Source organism: Trachurus trachurus (assembly GCF_905171665.1).
Source record: "Trachurus trachurus genome assembly, chromosome: 17".
Taxonomy (NCBI): Eukaryota; Metazoa; Chordata; class Actinopteri; order Carangiformes; family Carangidae; genus Trachurus; species Trachurus trachurus.
Window position 1 is genome coordinate 25,347,155 of NC_139900.1, and position 20,626 is coordinate 25,367,780.

General features: G+C 42.4%; 1 protein-coding gene across 1 annotated transcript in view; it reads left to right on the plus strand.

Annotated features, from left to right (window-relative positions):
• Positions 1-19,676, plus strand: part of rnf31 (ring finger protein 31) — a 45,119-nt gene extending 25,443 nt beyond the window's left edge. The window contains exons 19-25 of the mRNA XM_083991751.1: positions 1,783-1,895; positions 2,160-2,270; positions 4,946-4,994; positions 6,623-6,719; positions 8,171-8,336; positions 9,198-9,230; positions 19,593-19,676. Coding sequence (XP_083847877.1) covers positions 1,783-1,895; positions 2,160-2,270; positions 4,946-4,994; positions 6,623-6,719; positions 8,171-8,336; positions 9,198-9,230; positions 19,593-19,616 — 593 coding nt within the window. The 3' untranslated portion in view covers positions 19,617-19,676. The remainder of the gene's footprint in view (positions 1-1,782; positions 1,896-2,159; positions 2,271-4,945; positions 4,995-6,622; positions 6,720-8,170; positions 8,337-9,197; positions 9,231-19,592) is intronic.
• Positions 19,677-20,626: the final 950 nt, after the last annotated feature.

A 20,626-nucleotide genomic window follows, 5' to 3' on the forward strand; every position in this document is an offset into this window, starting at 1 on the left:
AATTTCTGAAGCTTAAATGAGGGAAATATAAACTTTATATAATATAATGGGATCGTACGTCCAGTGAGATGATTCATGTTCAAGAATATATAACAATCCTTCATAATAATAGAACCATGGTTGTGACATTATTTTGTGGATTCAAGTTTCTTCAATAATCATCATGAAGTTTGAAACGACATTTATTACTAACACTGACACTGAACACTGTGGCTGATTCACAACAAAGACACAAGAGGAGAAGAGGGAACAACAGTACAAAGCTGTGTTTGTAGCAGCTCTAACCTAAAGACAATGAAGAGACTCAGAGTTAGTTAATGAACTGCAGTCTAAAGTGAAACCACTTTGAAAGTGAGTATATGTGCTGCACCTTTGGGAGTTGTCTTTGCACTTAAATTCTGCATTTTAAAGGTAGAGTCTGTAGGACTTTTTTTCTGAAAAACAAAAACAAAATGTAGACTTGTACAAAAGAAATCCTGCTTAATCATTCTACTCTGCCTGTATTGTGGCGTTTTGGTGCAGGTTTCTGGGCGGAGACAGTGTGTTTTCCTCAGCCAATGACAGAACGCAGATGAAGTTAGAGGAGGGTCCCAATTTGAATTGACAAACTGCAATGAACAAACCTATAGACTCTACATTTAAAGGAGAATTCCGATCATTTTTGACCCCTAAATCGTTGTCCTGATGGTCACCCAGTGTTGGGGGGAGCAAAAAACACGACTAAAATTGATGCAGGCAAACCGGAGTTACACCATGGCTAGACAGCGCTAGGGATAGCAACAACGATAACCTATGGGGGCAATTCTTTCAACCACAACAAACACTCAAAAAACAATCAAATATCTATGGTACATGACTGGAATCCTTATGACACACCACTGAACTCATATAGTGTTTGGCCAGAGACAAACACACAAGTTTATACTGTTTATACTATAAACAGTATAAACTTTGTGTTTTTGCATGTTATCACTCACCTCAGACAGCCGAACTCTGAAACATCCTGGAAAGACATTACTATCCAATCACAGAGCGCCTGCTCTCCCCACCACAGAAACAAACACTTTTTCCTTGTCGTGATGATTTCTTTACAAAAATAAACGGTGGAGCAGTGCAGTGGTAATGTCCAAAATATCTCTGACCGTTTATTTTTGTAAAGAAATCATCAGAACAAGGAAAAAGTGTTTGTTTCTGTGGCAGGGAGAGCAGGCGCTCTGCGATCGGATAGTAATGTCTTTCCAGGATGTTTCAGAGTTCGGCTGTCTGAGGTGAGTGGCTATGCAAAAACACAAAGTTTATACTGTTTATACTGTACACTATATGAGTTCAGTGGTGTGTCATAAGGATTCCAGTCATGTACCATAGATATTTGAGTGTTTTTTGAGTGTTTGTTGTGGTTGAAAGAATTGCCCCATAGGTTAGCGTTGTCGCTATCCCTAGCGTTGGTGTGTAACTCCGGTTTGCCTGCATCAATTTTAGTCACGTTTTTGCTCCTCCCAACACTGGGTGACCATCAGGACAACGATTTAGGGGTAAAAAATGATCGGAATTCTCCTTTAACTCAAGACGTGTTTTGCATGTTGAGGTGAGATGTGAAGGTCATCCTCTCCTGGCTCAAACCTCTCAGCCCACACTGACTCCCAGTCCTCCCAGTCAGGGAGCTGCTGTCTCCAGTGTGACATCACTTGTGTTTTCCTCAGTGCACTGACTCTGCCTCCCTCCTCTCTTGTCTTCCCTCCTCCTGTGTGTCTGTCCTGTCCTCCCTCCACTCCCTCGCTCCAGCGTGTCCTAACTGCCGCTTCCAGTACGCTCTGTCTAAAGGAGGCTGCATGCACTTCTGCTGCTCACAGTGTCGTTACCAGTTCTGCAGTGGCTGCAACAATCCTTTCCACACTGTAAGGCTGATGCATACTTCCATACCATACTTTAGACTTTATCTTCTTCTGTTCCTTTTTTTCACTGTTTGATGAGGTCATCAGAATATCACGCTCCTCTCTCTATTTCTGTTTCCACGTGCAGTAATCTTTTTATGTGGTAATGTCAGTAATAATTGTTTTGTACACAGGGATAGTAGTGAGTGTATGGTTTCAACTGGTTTGAAGGTCAAAGTTTTCAGAGAGGTGATGAACATCAGTCAGATATGAGTCCTCTCTCATCAGACCTGTGCTGTGGACGAGTGCAGTGTGTCTGGTCTACACGCACATCACCCCAGAGACTGCCTCTTCTATCTGAGAGACTGGGAACCTTCCAGACTGCAGGCTTTACTCCAGGTACAAACACACACACACTCACTGTAAACTCTGTGTGAATTACCTTTGTAAGGTGCAGTCATCTTACAGTGCAATATGGTTCTGTTGGATTCAGGTCTCTTCGAGGGATGTACGGTCCTTTAAAGGATAATTACGTTTTTTTTTATACAACCTGGACCTTATTTCTAGCATAAAATACGATCATTTCCTCACCCAGATAACTTTGGTGTCATTACAAGTGGTTCCGACGAAATTAGCTCCAGCCGAGAGCCGCGTATCCATATAATGTGAGTCTATAGGGCAGTCTATAACACATTATCTGCCGCAAAACTCGTTCATTCACCAATATTTTGTTATGATACACTAGTGCTATTCCCCTCTGAGTCCCGGGTTAGGTGTTATCAACATCCGGGGTCTGTAGGTTGAGCTACTAACCTCTGACCTGGATGATGTCATCTCCGACCGCTGCCCGGCTCATTCTGATAATAATCATTCCACTTCAGCATTCGGGTCCATTTTTAGCGCAACTCGCCGGAGCTTTAGTGAGTCCAGGTTGAGGAGAGGAAGCCTGTGGAAGCTGAACTTCTTCCTGCTGCTCATTTTGATCTGACAAGTCAGAAACTCAGAGATGACATCATCCAGGTCAGAGGTTAGTAGCTCAACCTACAGACCCCGGATGTTGATAACAGCTAACCCCAGACTCCGAGCGGAATAGCACTAGCATATCATAACAAAATACTGGTGAAATGAACGAGTTTCGTGGCAGATGATGTGTTATTTAGAGGCTGCATTGCGTGCCCCGTGTACTCACACTGGCCCTCATTTATGAAACTTGCGTACACCAAAAAAATCGGTGTACACCAAATTCACCGCAAGGATCGGCATTTATTAATCTGAGCGTGAGCGTACGGTACGCACAAATCTCACGCCAGCTCTGACCAGGTGTACGCACATTTGGAACCATCGTAGAACATGCAGGAAGGAGTGCTGCTGTGTCAGAATGATTATTAAACCATAGTCTAATAACGCAGCGATGTGGACCACATGTTGTTGTTGTTTATATTGATAAAAAGTAGCCAAAAAAAAAACGATACCACCAAGTCCGTGTTGAAAATGTAACGACTTTTATTTTGAGCAACTGAGATGAATTAAAAACCACGACGTGACAGATGCTCGTTAATCAGCTGTGTCAACAGAATAGTGAATGACAGACAGACCTGTTATTGTAGATCACACACACAAACTTCCAACATCTCCTGCACCAGAGCATGACCGGACGGCTCCTCAGTCTCTCTCTCTGCCGGACACCGGAGCCCCGGTAGGGGGGGGGGGGAGAGCTCCGCTACCTGTCCAGGTGCAGCTGATCTCCGCGGCGGAGGTTTTTTTTTTTTTTTTTCGTCACCGGGACCTGTCAGCGGGAGATCGGGCCGGTGTTTCACATCCCTCCATCAGCCGAACCATGCCAGCGGTGCTGATGGTCATAAAGTCGCGTTCGCAGCAGTAATATACCTATATGATTTCTCCTCAATCACTTGTGTTTAGTAAACTGCAGCAGCATTTCATGAGATCGCTGGGTTTCCTGACGTGGTCGGTGACAAGCGCGTCTGCAGCCTCCATCCACCGGGATGACGCTTATCAATCACAAAATCTATCAATCTATCAATGTCCAGATATTTAATGTTGCCGCCCTCTCCCTGTTCAACGCGGTAACGCCAGTAAAGTCCCTCTTCTTGGCCGTCTTCCGTGTCTCCATGTCGTAAAAGGGGCAGGGCGACGCCTCTAAAGCAGGAATATATCGGGGCGTGACATTTAAATGACGCTGGTTTTCAGCCGCCGGATTTATCACCACCACGCCGGTTCTACGCCGAAATCAGCAGCGTACACACTTTTAGTAAATCACACGTGACACTTGGCTTACACTGATATTTACACCAGAATCTACACCAGATTCTGCGCAAGTTTGATAAATGAGGGCCACTATACGGATATACTCTTGGCTCGAGCTAATTTTGTCAGAACGACTTGTAATGACACCAAAGTTATCTGGGTGAGTAAATTATCGTATTTTATGCTAGAAATAAGGTCCAGATTGTAAAAAACGGTATTTATCCTTTAACATCTGTAAACTCTGCTGAACTCCTTCTACAAGGCCGTTGTGGCTCTTTTCTTTTGTGTGGTATAAGACTGAACAGCATCTTGAGTCTTTCCTGCCAGCTGCCATTAGGCTTCTCAACTCAAAGTCATCATGATGTTTTTTTTTGTTTTACTTTATTGCTACTCTATTTAATTCTCTTATTACAACTTTTTCTATTTATCTTTTATTTTATACTTACTTGCTTTAACTTAACTGAATTGAATTCTCATATTCTGCTCTTTTAAGAGGTCTCTACGTGCAATAAATCTGTGTTTGTGCTGCTGTAACTACATAATTTCCTGCAAAGGATGAATAATGTGTCTATCTTTTCTTATCTTTGTTTTATTGATGGTTTCCCGGTGTGAAAACTATGGAGGCCACCACTGGACAATTTGAGAAATCAGAATAAGGCGTAACAACTTTTCACAAAGTGTGTATGGTAAAAAGAGCAGGGACACCCAGAGTGGCTCCTCCCAGTGTGCACCTGAACAAAGACAAAGGCATCTGTGATTCATCCAGTGTATCTGTCTCAGATTGATGTTGTTTCCTCTGTCACCCACAGAATAAAGAAGTGACCTTCAACACTGAACCTCCTCCTGGAACACAGACAGGTGAGTCAGGACACCACACGCTTGTACAATCATGATTGTTGATCCCAAATTGACAGAAACAGAAATAGCCTTTTTAATTGCATCATTGCAAATTTATTAACAGTTCTGAAGGAAATTATGTGATTTCAGTGATGTGTTTTGTATCTGAAATGCTATGATAGTTTTTTGGTTGTTTTTTGAGCCATTTCTCCGTCTTTGCTCAGTTGAAAATACTATTTTCAAAGTTAATATCAAATATTAATATCAAAGTTGCTGAACACTGAACTTTGCTCATTAGTGGGTTTTACACAATCTTCCAGTGTGATATAAAAGCCCAATTAAGAAATGAATGTAGACTCTCCACGGTGGGGCAGGGAGGTTTATAATTTGAAAGAACACAGGAAGTGTTGAGTTTGTAATAACAGCGTCATGCAGTAAATTTAAAAAGACAAACCAGAGTGAATAAAAACCATCCAAATGTGGCTGCTTATTAGAATATGACCAATTTCCCATTAAAACCATAATAACCATAACCATAATACCAATTAGCTTAGCTTCTGCAGTTTAGGCAATAATGACGCTTCGGTCACGGTTTTAGTGAATTGATAAATGTCTGTAAAGATCACTCAATAAAATTATGTTTTATCTAGGGCTGGGACTTTAACGTGTTAAAAAAATTAATGCATTTTAATCGCACTTATTTAAAAAAAAAAAAAAAAACTCAATTTTTATTTATTATTTTTTTTTCTCACGTGTGTCTACGTGCGGTGCGCCCGCACGCGAGAGAGGCGGCAGTTTGAGAGGCTGACTGGCAGAGATGAGAGCTGGTGAAACGCTAGCATGGTTATTTAAAATACCATCTCTGATCTCTGCCTGCACATAGATACACAGACACGGCGCACGCTAAATGCGCTATATAGCGCTAATTGCTCAGCTGCAGCGCTATATCTATGACCTGTCACTGTCACAGGTGCAGCTCATCATTATGATAGGACTTCACCCTCAGAGCTGTCTGTCTTCAGACTGTCCTGACCTGTCCCTGAACATCACACAGGGACAACATGGAGCTGCCTGTGTGATTGGTTACTGAGTTTTATTAATGTTTACATCAGGCTGAGTTCAACAAATCAGTTTATGCTACTGTGATTTAAGTAGCCTAGTTAAATACTACAGTAATCATCATAGTGTATTGGAAGGAAAGATCATTTAATCTGTATGTATCAAATATCGATTAATGAATTAATCGATAATTTGCATCCCTAGTCTGTTGGTCTTGGTTAAGTACCACCTTGAATGCTTAAGCTTATGTATTCAGTCATTCAATGGTATACTAAAATCCATGTGAAAAAAAAAATGCTTCTCACTGTTCTCAGGTCAAATATTTATATGCGATTAATTGCGATTAATTAATTACAAAGCCTCTAATTAATTCGATTCATTTTTTTAATCGAGTCCCAGCCCTAGTTTTATCGTTTTAAGTACCCCTTGCAATTACATCAATTACCACTAGGGGTGAATTTAGCGTCAAACTTGATTCCTTCATTCAGAAACGTCACATCAAGGAACAGTCACCACCACCTGCTTCTAATAATACATGTTTTAAATGTGCATCATATTAGTGTGTCACCTCCCTCTCTGTCATCTCTCAGGTCTGTGTGGAGTGATCGAGCAGAAGGACGAGGGGGGGCAGCAGCCAGACTCAGCCTGTGGAGCTCAGACCCAGCCTGGACATGCCGGACTCTGCGAGTAAGACGCTGCATTCAGTGTCACTGCCTCTTGTCTGTAACCAAGGAAACACTTTATATGTGCTGCAGTCTTAGACCCTGAGTCAATACGATTACCCAAGGTGCACTTTCAGTTCAACTGCAACTGTGTGCGACAGTTTCTGTGCCTCCACTTCCCTTTGAACAAAGACAGCAAGCAATCTGAAAACATAATGTTACTGCTCAGTAGCTTGTTTTCAGTCCCAGACTACGTTTACATGGACAGCAGTGATCTGACTGTTGACCTGATTCAGAACGAGACAATATTCTGATTAAGGTGTTCACATGAGTTGCTTTTAGAATATTCCTGTTTAACATGTTATAGAGCATAGATGGATGAATGACACACCTCCGTAGGCCTACGTAACATCACAGCATCTGACTTTCCCTCCACAACACTCCATCCTCAACATACAGTTCCTTCTGCTACCATAACTCCAACACCAGGCCTATTCTGTACTTTCATTCAGCAACATTTATGCCACCGTGACAAACGCTGAGGTAGTGGATGAGAGAACAAAGGAAGAACTGGTGGGAGAGAGTCGTTTTAATGTGATTTGGTACATATATCTCTTTGATGTCTCTTGTTTGACCCCTGCTCTAAAACAGGAATACTCGGCATCTTAATTCCATTAGTGTTTACTTCGACCTTAATCAGAAATGGCTGTTTACACGGTAGTTTCTAAATCAGAGTATTGTCTTAATCAGATTAATATTGGAGTTTTGTCGATCATGTAAACATACTCAATGTTAAAGGGATAGTTCAGCTTTTTTAAAGTGGGGTTGTATGAGCTACAAATGCCTATTAAGTACACTAGATGCAGTAGAAAGGTGTCTACTCTCCCCACTGAGAAAGGCCGGCGCATCGCCAATTTTTACTTTATATCGTACTCTTGAACTGGTGTATTATATTGAGACAGGACTTGTAGCTGACGGTGAATATATCCTGATTAATGGTTCCTCATTGACAACAGTGCAGCGTGATGCGCCGGCGTTTAGATGCATCTAGTGTACTTAATGGGCATTTGTAGCTCATACAACCCCACTTCAAAAAATTCGAACTATCCCTTTAAACTGTTAAAACTCACTCACCGTGATTTCCAACAAGTGACTGGAGGATGTTAGATCAGCAGGGTACAGCACAGGGAGTTACAGTGTCGAGAAGGCTTCATCACATAATCAATGTAACATTACAACAGCCCAATAAATGTAGTAAAAAAAGTAGAAATGTGATTTTTGTTTGTGAAATGAGCCTGTTTCAGACCAAAGCCTGGTTCACAACACCTTTGAATGAATTAGTGTCAGTCAGTGAGCAAACAATGAGCAAGACTGCAGGTTGTATCCCAATTTACCTTTAGGTCACTATCACAATTAATAGTTTTATCAGTATTAGCAGAAGCTGCGACACTAACATGGCGGTGTCCTTCTACCCAGGAAACATTACCGGGAGTACCTGGTCAGCCTGATCAACAGCCACTCTATTGACCCCGCCCCCCTCTACAGCTCCAATGAGCTGCTCCTGGCCTGCAGGAGGTACAAGGTGGACGACAGCCGGCGGGACGGAGAGGACGGCTTCACATACTACAGCAGACTGCTAGAGGTGTGTGTATGTATGAGTCTGTGTGTGCAGTGCGCCCGTGTGCCATGTGACATACGGGATGTTCATATTCCTATGCCGTTCATTTCTCTCTCTGGATGAAAACACTATTTCAGAAACTTTAAAGGGACATTGTGTAGGAATTCCTCCCATCTAGCGCTGTGGTTGTATTTTTCATGCTGCATTCACGTGAAATTGGGCAGACGGCAGACGGACGACAGCCGCTGCACGTAACGGCATAAACAAGCCTCTATGTAAACAAGTGGTCCGTCAGCACGAGGCAAAACAATACACGTGACAATATGTTGTCATGACGATGTCGTATTGTTTACCTGACCCACATTTTACCGTCTTTCTCTGGACTTCTGTGACTAAAATGACATCTGGTTTGTTAGCGACGGCCGTCTGCCCAACTGCAGGTGAATGCAGCATCAGTGTAACGCTCCATTCCTCCTCACTGCGTTACCGCGGTGACTTTTCACAGACGCCACCTCGACCTGAGCCGACAGCTCCGGTGTCTCTGCTGAGTTTCCGTGGTTTCCTACCGTCACGCTGCCACTGAACGTAAAAACATGGCGACACGACATGGCAGCCAGCACCGAGCTTACCCACTCCACGTACATATGAACGGCTAATTCAGAGCTGAAAGGAACACTTCAGTTTGTTGATGGGGGGGGATTACTGAGTAATGAAAAACAGACTTTTGAACCAAATAATCGATTTTCCTGAATAGATAAGAAGTTACACAATGTCCCTTTAAATACAGTCTGTATGACTATATGAACTGATATGTTCCATTCATTTTATTTGATCACTTGTTATTTGAATCAGTGTCTCTAACATCTCTCTGTGCTCTCCCTGCAGAAACTAATGGACGAGGTCCCCCTGGGTGACAAGGTACCACGCAAGAAGTGATAGAGAATACCGCCTCACTTCCTGCAGTTGTGATCATGCAAACCTTTCAAATTAAAACTCAGCCACCAGAGACAACTTTTTTCTTTAGGTTTTAGGAGTTCAGATTTAGATTTATTTATGTTCCAACTACTGATTTTTCCACTGGATGGTGTTGGTGTGTGTCTGAGCATCAGAGCAGAACATGATGACATGGTGCAAATGCAGAGTGTTTTCATCACCTACATGCAAACACTGCTCAACTGCTGTTATTGAAAGGGGGTACTTATGCTGCGTTCGAAAACTCCCAAGTTCTGACTTAAAAGTGTTGGAGATGCACCATGCAAGAATTACCAAAAACATGGTGGACCGAGACAAACTTTGCATTTAAAGTGCTTCATTAAGGCATTAAAACATTACAAAGGGCACAAAAACAATTAAAAAATAACTTTTCAATGTATTTTCACATTTAAATGCATTTTAATTGATGTTTCACCATTGACGTTGTGGTTCTCCACGGGTGCAGATTGTTGTGTGACGTCTAGGGCTGACCCAAAAAAATCAAAGCTTTGTTCGTTGCATGGTAATCGATCATGAAGTCCGTGATCGATTTTTTTTTTTTTTCCTTTTTGACACCGGTTTTCATCAGCAATTGTTACATTAGAATGAGTAGGCTACTTGGCATCCTGGAAACCTGCCTGATTTTGGAGATATGCAGTGTTGGTTTGCCATTACTTTCATTATCCCCCCCCCCCCCCCCCCCCCAGGTCAGACGTTACAGTCGAAGCTTCGATTTTGATCGATTTTATGTCCGTGAATATTCGGTTATCAAAATATGATAATCGGGACAGCCCTAGTGACGTCAGACAACTGATTCTCAGAGAAGTCGGGCGTTCAATTGCACTTTTTCAAATAGGAGGTTGGAAAGATCCGAGTTCCGACTTGTCTCGAATGCAGCATTAGAAATGATAAAATATAATTTTACTAAAATAGTGACCAGAGCCGTCATTATTACCTAAACTGCAGAAGCTAAGCTAATTGGTATTTTTCGCAGTCCCATATGTTTTAATGGGAAATTGGTCATAATTTAATAAGAAGCCACATTTTGTTGGTTTCAATTCACTCTTGTTTGTCTTCTTAAATTTACTGCTCTCCACCATTACTATAAACTAAACACTTCCTGTGTTCTTTTCAAATTCTGAGCCCCCCTCCCATGTTTCAGTGGACAGTCTCCATTAATTGCCTAGTTGGGCTTTTATTGTGAAAATTTGCACAGGAAGATGGTGTGAAACTCACTAAGTTGCGATATTCAGTGCACAGCGACTTCTAAAGAGAAACTTTTCAACAAGCAAAGATGGAGATATGGCTGGAAATAAAAAAAACTGCCAGTGTCGGACACATATCAGCATTGAAATCACATATTTGCTTTCAGGATAATGAATATGCAATGATGCAATTAAAAAGGCTATCTCTGTTTCTGTCAAATTGGTTTCGGATTTTTTTTATTTTCTTTTTTACCCTCCACCTCCCACCTGGGTAGTGGTGGGGGGCCAGAGGCGGTCCTCAGGGTTGATAAAAAAAAAAAATATGCGGGAGGTCCAGTGCCCTGAAAAGGTTGAGAACCACTGGACTAATTGATGAGTTTTGATCTGATCCTCTGAACTGAACCTAATCTAGAGCAGGTTAGCCTTGCAGTGTATGTTACCATGGTGATCTACCCCAGTTAAGTGAACAGGCCTCTTAACACAAGAGACGACAGAGCTAACTCCACCACACCGGCCCCAGGCCGCCAAGGATACGACGTCACAGCACATCAGTTGTGTTTTATTTATTGTATGTAAAATAAAAACTATATAAATAACTGTGCATGTTTAAAGCTGACATGTCAGTATTGTCTCAGAATCACTTTACACATATCAACAATCATAATGTACAGATGACTTATGTCTTGCGTTACATTGCGTGCTGTGGAGGTGTGATCGATATGCAGCAGCATGCCTAAGATGATGAATGGGAGCTCATGTTGAACAGCTGATGATGTCAGACCTGGGTGCTTTGTTCTACTGAACTGTTTAATGGTTGAAGTGACAGATGCAACCAGAGTGCATGCTGTGATCTGTACTGTGTCAAAATAAACCGACTGGTGTTCTCCTCAAAGTGTTTGACTCCTCTCCCTTCACAATGTGATTATATTGTGGAGTGTATATTGTATGTGCAGACCAGCTGTGCACTCACTCATCACTCTGTTTATTTTGTTTTTCTTTCTATTTGGAAAGGGCAAATTTTCTGTTACATGCTAAAAATGACAGACTTTCTTTAGTCTTTTGTCCATATTGCCCTGCTCACCACCTCTGACCATCTAACCACCACATGATACAGAGGTTCACACAAAGCGCAAGTACAATCAACTGAAATCAGATCTAATTGGTCCAGATCCAGATTCAGATTTGGTCCAATGTCAATCCATTCCAGTCAATGGTGGGTGGTTTTACTTGTAGCCATTTTTTTGTCTGTGAAACTATGTATTTGAGCGATTTAATGTTTGAAACATGAAAGATTAATTTTATGTTTCAAACATTAAATCGCCCAAATACATAGTTTCACATTTGAATGATATATTTTCCAAATACATACAGTATACGTTTGTGGATCTCTGTAAGTTCTGGCAGTCCCAAGTTAGACTATTAGACCCACAAAGTCTCCAACAAGCGTCCCTGCTGCGTTGATGTCGTTTCTGAATGTGTGTGACAAAAAGATCTTGCAATGTTTTTCCAGCAGAGCTCCCGCCACATGTTTGATCCCATTGAGAACCACAGTGGCATGTTTTCTCCCAGCTCTCTGGCATGATCAATACCTTTCCTTCAGCCAGTTTGTTTTTACCTGCTTTTAGTTTGGTAACCTCTGTTTTTTTTTTTTTTGAGTATATTTTTTTGGCGTTTTTGCCTTTATTTGATAGACAGTGAGACAGACAGGAAAGGGGGAGGCAGAGAGAGGGGGAATGACACGCAGGAAAGGTCCGCCCGACGCGGGATTCGAACCAGGGACACCCGCGTTGAGGACCGCAGCCTCTACATGGGGCAGCCGCCTTAACCACTGCGCCACGCACCGCCCCAGCCTCAGATTTTTTTAAAGCACACAGAACAGACATTCACAGAATTTGACAAAGTGCATTAGATTAAAGGGACATTGTGTAACTTCTCCTGTTATCTATTCACGAAAATTCATGATTATTTCATTCAAAAGTCTGTTTTTCATTACTCAGTAATCCCCCCATCAACAAACTGAAGTGTTCCTTTCAGCTCTGAATTAGCCGTTCATATCATTCATATCTACATGGAGCGGGTAAGCTCGGTGCTGCTGCCATGTGGTGTCGCCATGTTTTTACGTTCAGTGGCAGCGTGACGGTAGGAAACCACGGAAACTCAGCGGAGACACCGGAGCTGTCGGCTCAGGTCGAGGTGGCGTCTGTGAACAGTCACCGCGGTAACGCAGTGAGGAGGAATGGAGCGTTACACTGATGCTGCATTCACATGCAGTCGGGCAGACGGCCGTCGGTAACAAACCAGATGTCATTTTAGTCACAGAAGTCCAGAGAAAGCCGGTAAAACGTGGGTCAGATAAACCAACATCGCCTTGACAACATATTGTCACGTGTATTGTTTTGCCTCGTACTAACGGACCACTTATTTACATATGGCGCGTTTCCACTAGCGCGCTTCGGCTCGGCTCGGCGCGCTATTTGCGTGTTTCCACTAGCACGCAGTACCTGCAACCAGGTACACTTTTGGTATCACCTCAGCCCTGGTTCCAAGCGAGCCGAAGCGTTACTAAAACGTGACGTCAGCCGACTGCCTTCCACTGATTGGCCGATGAGTGTCGGCACTGGAAGCGTCATAACCGCTCGCGACGACCGACAACAGAAATGTTCCTGCTGAAGCCTGTTATTACCTACGTGACTTTATTAAGTTTTAATATTTTTTCATGAGAGAAAGTAACTGTTTGGATCCCCAATGTGCGGTTAGTTTATCCAAACGACGGCTGTTTAGAAGTTTGCCCCGATGTTTTTCAGAGAAGTGAAGCTCCAGGTCCGAGCAGCGACCACGACATCATAGAGGCAGCAGCCCGGCTCCTGACGTGCTCCGCCGGCCAGCCTACGGTCGTCACCCCGGGGAGAAAACGACCGCTAATTAACTTACCTGATGGCTTTAGAGGTTTACCACCGGCTGGTTAAACTCTTTTTAGGGGATAAATGTTGGTCTCATTGATGAAATCTAACAATTGTGGCTGTAGCAGAAGTTTGTTTGAAAAAAAAAGAGCAGCACTGCCTTGGGGTCTGTACGCACAGAAAACACCACATTTACATCAATAAATAAATGTTTTACAATAAACCAGGCCGATCTCAGAGCTGGCTAGACTCTCCGGTAAGGCATATTGAACGGTTAAATGCCGTTAACGGGACGAGAGCAGTCAAAACGGCGGTTTAAAGCTAGCTACAGCGAGGGTAGGTTCACTTCCTGTTTACAAAGTAAAAGCACCAATTCTATCGTAATGGCTTTCCTTATGATAAAAGGCAACGGGTATTTTATTTTGTGAAAATAACCGGAAGTGCGTTGCTCACTACGGCTAACTTTAGTAACGCCGACTTAGTCGGAACAAAATTGTAAACAGCTGGTATTTTGTCAGATTTTCAACACGTTGGGGATCTAAACGACTACTTTCTCGCCTGAAAATGTTTCAAATGTTGCTAAAGTTATATATTTACAGTGTTTAGAGCGTTGCTCGGCGCCGTGTAAATGATGTCACGGCCACGTCGAGGAGGCACTAGTGATACTCAGTTGTAATGGAAACACAACCGAGCCGTGCTAGTGGAAATGCGCCAATACAGGCTTGTTTATGCCGTTACGTGCAGCGGCTGTCGTCCGTCTGCCATCCGTCTGCCGTCTGCCCAATTTCATGTGAATGCAGCATGAAAAATACGACTGAGTTGCTTGCTATATACAACCACAACACTAGATGGGACTAATTCCTACACAATGTACCTTTAAAATCTCCTTCTCATGACCTGCCTCATGTTTGAAACTGGGAGAGTCTGCTCTCCTAACTCTAGGTGGAGCCTGCACCTCTGGTGGACAGTTTTCCATGTGGAAGTAGCTCCAGTCAGGGGGGAGTCTGCTCCTGGAAGTGTCATCTTATCCTCAGTGTTAGTCTTTGTTCACCAAACAAAGCGTAAGATGGGCGGAAGGCCCAACTCTTCCTCTGAGTGAGTGTAGTGTGTGCCTGCCTCGGTCTGCAGACTCTGACTCTGCCTCAGGGGTTCTGACCCCGGTAACCTCACTTTTCTGACTCTCTCCGCTCACACAGAGCCGCTTGGGCAGGAGGGCTTTCAGGTTGTCAATGGGCTTCAGTAAAAGCATTCATCTCAGACAAACAGTGCCTCCATTTACTTCCTCTACTTTTTCACCTCAGCTGAGACTTGGACCTCACCAGAACTGGATGTCAGATGTGAACTCAGTGTCTTACGGCCTCATATCTGAAGGACAGGATGGGGCTAACTGTCCAGTCTCAAGTCTGAATTTCACAGGGCTTCATGCTGTTACCACAGACACCATCATTCAAACAACCTCTCACTTGTACTCAACTTCCTTGGTTCTTGTGGTCGCTCTGTGTCATATGTCAGTGATGGAGCCGGCTGCTGCACTCAGCTCTGATGGTGTCTGGGTAACAGCTTGGAAAACTCTGCTGCAGTTGATTTCCACCTTTCCTCCATCCCTGGGGTTTGTGTACTTTACTGTAGGTGGACAGGACGCTGCAGCTGCATGGCCCTCATCTGTTGTTCTCTATCTCAGCAATGCCTTGATGGAACTTCTTCAAATTCAGTACTCACCTGTGATTTTATTTTGGTGGACCTCACAAAACACTGCAAAATATGATGTCATTTCACACACATAGGCTATTAAATATTTTGATGAAACAGCTGGGATGCATTTACTGTTCAATACATTTATTTTCTTAATATTTATACAAGACAGCAATACGCACAGATCCAAACCATGACAGATACAAACAAGGCAAAATCAGAACATTAAAGGAGACATATTATTCCCCTTTTCCATAAATTAAAATATTTCCCAGGTGTCTTAATGACATGTCTGTGACATGCTTCGGTCAAAATACCCCAAGGATCAAACATCACAGCTCTTTACATCCTCTCAAAACAGCCCTGTTCAGAACGGCTGGTTTCAGTGCCTGTCCCTTTAAATGCAAATGAGCCACTGCTTGCCCCACCCCTTCTACTGGTACCAGGTAGGGGTGGGGTTATGCAAATTCAAAGCTAGTTACATCACTGCAAGACAAAACCACATGGATTTCAATCTAGGGAGCAAATTACAGATTTTTTTTGTCAATTCTCGCAGAAGGCAAGACAAACACCCAAATATATGTTAAAGAGCCTTCAAAAAGTTCCATTTCCATAATATGTCCCCTTTAACATATTTCACAACAACACCACATAGAAGGAACATACAGTGCATGTAGTCCCCTAACCCCTAAGTATTAATTTCATTGTCAAAAGGTTCAGATTAATCTATACATGGCTGAATCAGGACTTGAAACAAAACAAAAAGACAGAATTACTCATTTGATCTGGTTTGTAGTCAATCTAATCAATATTTGTGATGATGATGGTGTGCACCACCTGATACCAGATGGGTTCAGACCTAAACTAAGTGTCATTTAGTGTCTCTGTTCATTTCATACCTAGGAGATTTAAAAACTCAAAAACCAAAATGTTTCTATAGAGAAACATTTTGTTTGTGATTTTTTTTTTCCTACTTTGACAACGCTCTTTCTTTCTTGTCTTGTGTTTAGCTGTGCAGCCCTGTGTCCCAACAGAGAATAGGCTTTATTTTCGAAAATCGCAAAGCATTGAACCAAGTACTTCCGAGCAGGTCACATCACTGTGTTGTGAGTATTTTCAGCTCATCTGAAGAAGATTGTTTGTTTTTTAAAGATATTTTGTGCCATAATGCATTGAACTTATTTGATCCTTTTAATGCATTAGTTTCACTTTTGTTGTTGCTTAAAGGACAATTCCGGGCAAATTCAACTCTGGGCTGTATTTTCTTAACATTTTAGGTCTAAAAGAAGGAATCTGAAGATTTTCAGTTTAATTGCTCCTGTTTTGCGGTAGTTGTGTCTGTCCCCGCATCACCATGGCAGCAATGAATGGGAGCGGATTGAAATTCCACTGCTTAGGCTGTTTATATCCCTCAAAGTCGCATTTTTTTTCCAGACAGCATCAGATGGCTACTCAAACATGCACCGATAAGTTTATTTACTTAAAGCAAGTCAAGAGTTGATATTACTGTGTTTATGACACAAATGGGAGCTTCTGACTGCACGTAAACACACAGAGCGCGTCAACTTGGGTCTCACACGAGACTCCGCGAGACTTTGAATTAGATCTAGTTTTACAAACATGTCGGCTTGCTTGAAGTAAACAATCTTCTCGGTGCATGTTTGAGTAGCCATCTGACGCTGTCTGTGGAAAAAAAATTGCGGCTTTGAGGGATGTAAACAGCCTAATCAGCGGAACTTGCATCCGCTCCCATTCATCGCTACCGTGGCGATGCAGGAACAGACTAACTACCGCAAAACAGGAGCAATTAAACTGAAAATCTTTAGATTCCTTCTTTTAGACCTAAAATGTTAGGAAAATACAGCCCCGAGTTGAATTTGCCCGGAATTGTCCTTTAACATTCCACCTACTGAACATTCAGTCATGTACATTGTATTGTGTGTTAACTGAAGTCAGGACAGAGACAGTACTGTACATCTCAGCACTTCCTCTTGTCTTGGTTAAAAGTTGTTCAAAACACACACCCCCAGTTTTGGAGCCATGGTTCCAGCAGCAGCAAAACGGGTCCATGCCTATGTTCCCACAGCCCTATGTTCCCACAGCCTTATGTTCCCACAGTTCTAAGATTTTTCTCAAAATTAGGCCCTATGTTCCCACTGGACTCTCTCTACCTATCTGGACTCTATCTATCTGGCCTGTCTAGCCTCTACCTGGTCTTTTTACTAAACTTAACCAACTCTTTTCTTCATTGCCTAAACCCAACCAATGGTGGGACCAAAGGGCTGTGGGAACATAGGGCATAATTTTCAGTGCAACAAAAGTTAGAAATGTGGGAACATAGGAATGACCCCCAGCAAAACATCAACCCAACTTCACATTTACACTACAGCTCTTTTTGACAATAGTGCTGTTTTAGTCTTGACAGTGTTTCAGTATGAAATATCACTGCCTCTATTGTCACTTTTGTTACTTACATCTGTTCCAGCTTCAAAATCATGACCTAATGTGGAATACAAACGATTGCAAGTGAACAGCTGTGGTCATCAGATGTTTGTCGTCTGACCGTTTCCCCTGATCGCAGCTCATTATGTTTCAGCGCTCGGGGTCGTGCAGCATTAACAAGCTCGTATTTCAAATGTTGGAAGCCTTAAATCCATGTGTGCTGCGGGAGGAAGAGGAGACGGGGGCAAGAAATGTCGTTGTTAACAGCCATGGTGAACATATAAAGCCGCTCATGTGAACTCAGCCAATCCTGATGCGTGTGACGGAGGCTGAGGACAGCTTTAAGCTGTGCACAAGCTTTCCTTCATTTTCTCCCTTTTTCCTTATACACTGAGACAAAGCACAGCTGCAAGTAGTAACCGAGAGCCCACGGCTCCGTTGCATCATTCTCTGCTGTGTAGCATTCTGTAGTGTTAACTAATCTGATGTCATGTAATTGGATTAGTATTAGGACGGTCTTGAGCTCTTATAACACCACCCAGCATACACGACAGAACTTTGATGAGGTTTTCTTGGTTTAAATCTGAACATTGACATTAGCATTGATATGGAGTTTATTGGCGTGTTTCTTTCTTTCTTTTACCTTTATTTATTCAGGGAAGGCCAATTGAGAGCAAGCTTTCTTTTCCAATGAAGCCCTGATTACAAACAATTCATCAATATACAATATACATAAGGTGTAAACATAAAGCAAGGCAATGCAAGACAACATCTTCTGCCCTCATGTCGACTGAGGAAAAACTCCCAGGAAAATCATTAAAGGGGACATATTATGGAAATATCACTTTTTGAAGGCTCTTCATCATATATTTGGCTGTTTGTTTTGCCTTCCAGTCCCTAAAATGCAAGAAATGGCAATGACAAAAAAATTGTAATTTAATAATTTTCAGACTCCCTAGGTTGAAATCCATGTGGTTTTATGAGCTGTTCCCTCAGATGTCTTCCAGTGATGTAACTAGTTTTCAAATTTGCATAACCCCACCCCTACCTGGTACCGGTAGAAGGGGCGGGGCAAGCAGTGGCTCATTTGCATTTAAAGGGACAGGCACTGAAACCAGTCGTTCTGAACAGGGCTGTTTTGAGAAGATGAAAAGAGCTGTGATGTTTGATCCTTGGGGTATTTCGACCAAATCATGTCACAGACATGTCATTAAGACACCTGGGAAATATTTTAATTTGTGGAAAAGGGGCAGAATATGTCTCCTTTAACAGGGAAAAATTGGAAAAACCTCAGGGTGAGCAACAGAGGAGGGACCTGCAATATGTTGTATACAGAGAAGAAAACAACATAGAATATGGAAAAGCAGTAATACAAAAACAACAATTTCAAAAAGTACATGCACACATGCATGGAATCCATAATAATATTCTTGAATTGATTAATAAAGGTAATCAAGGCTTCCAGCTGGATTTGTGACAAAATATTATTCCATTTGAATGGTGTAAAATACTCAAAGGAAATTTTTCCTATCTCAGTCCTAACATTTGGGGTAAGAGCCAAGGGATTCTGAGCACGAGTGGAGTAACTGAATCATTTATAAGTAAATGTATTGGATAAACAGGTAGTTTGTAAAGAAGGGCCTTATAAATAAACAGTAAACAGTGTTGTTCTCTTCTCAGAGCCAATGAAGTCCAGTCAGTACATTTGACAGTGATGGGTCATGAACCCATCACCAGTAATAAATCTAACTGCCACGTGATAAACTGTGTCAAGTGGTTTTAGTGTAGAGGGACAAGCATGCATAAATGGCATCTCCAATACAGATAAAAAAAAAAGTAGCTTGTGCTATTTGCTTCCTACAGTAATAAGGAAGGTAAGGTTTGTTTCTGTAAAATAATGCTAATAAAGGCTTCAGTTTATTTAAAAGCTTTTTAGAGATGTGTGTTTGACCTGCGGTGGGTCAGTGCTCGGGCACCAAGCCCTGCTCTGTGAATGGACACTGTTTCTGCCCTGCACTGACTCATGAGTCACAGAAAAGTGACCCACTTGTGCTGTTTGTGGTCTGCAGGCAGGTCTGCACTGGTGTTGGTGAGCAACATGTGAGGATTCCCTTTGACCTGGTCAGCTGACCAGCCTGGAGCGTCGGCCAAATGAGTAAATCAGTGACTACAGCACGGGGCAGCTACAGCCACTCAGAAGTGTAGACCGCCTGTCGGGGGAAATATAAGATAAGATAAGATTTATTTGTCACATGCATAATTATACAATGCACAGTGAAATGTGTTACAGTGCCTGCTTCCAGAAATAAGCGCTGTAGGTGCGTGTGGCCCTTTAAGATTGATTGTTCTTTCCTCTTTTGTTCAGCTCCACCTGAGACTCCACCCATGAATGCCAAATCGCCTACAGATCTCAAATATCACATGTGGGTCTCTTCTAGTGACTCATGAGTCACTGACAGGGCAGGAAACACTGACCTGCAGGGGGCCAGAATACAGTGTCCTCCCAAACCTGGTCCTGTGTGCTACCTGCTACCTGCTACCTAGGCTTGATCGAAACACTCAAAGTGTTAGAACAACGCTTGGGGTGGAATTTCTCCGTAGCTGAGAGATGTACTGAAGGGTTTACTCTGGATCTCCTAAATTACAACATAATGAAACATTTTACAGCAGTGACATTCTACTGTTTCCATGGAGACTGTTAATTTGCCACCATTAGCACTGCAGGGAAGCAGGTAACATTGAATAAGTGTGCCGCTATCCCATCCTCCTGTTGTTGCTAAGGTCTGTGGTACAAACAAGTGATTCCTGAAATTTAAGGAGAAAATCTTAAATACTTACTTTAAGGATTCTCTTGACTTGAGGTGTTTTGTGCTCTGTTTAATTTTATGGAGCAGAGCCTCCTGTATAGTGATTCTCTGAAAACTATAGAGAACCTAAGCGGAAGCAGAAGAGAACCTCGCCATGTGACCTCAATTTGGAAAAAAATCTCCGATTGAATTGTGTTGTGAGAAAAATATATGACCTTAACCTATTTAAAATATTGCGTTTCATGCCAAAAAATCAGCAGTTTGTCGTAAACATCCGGGAACATGCGCTTCAACTG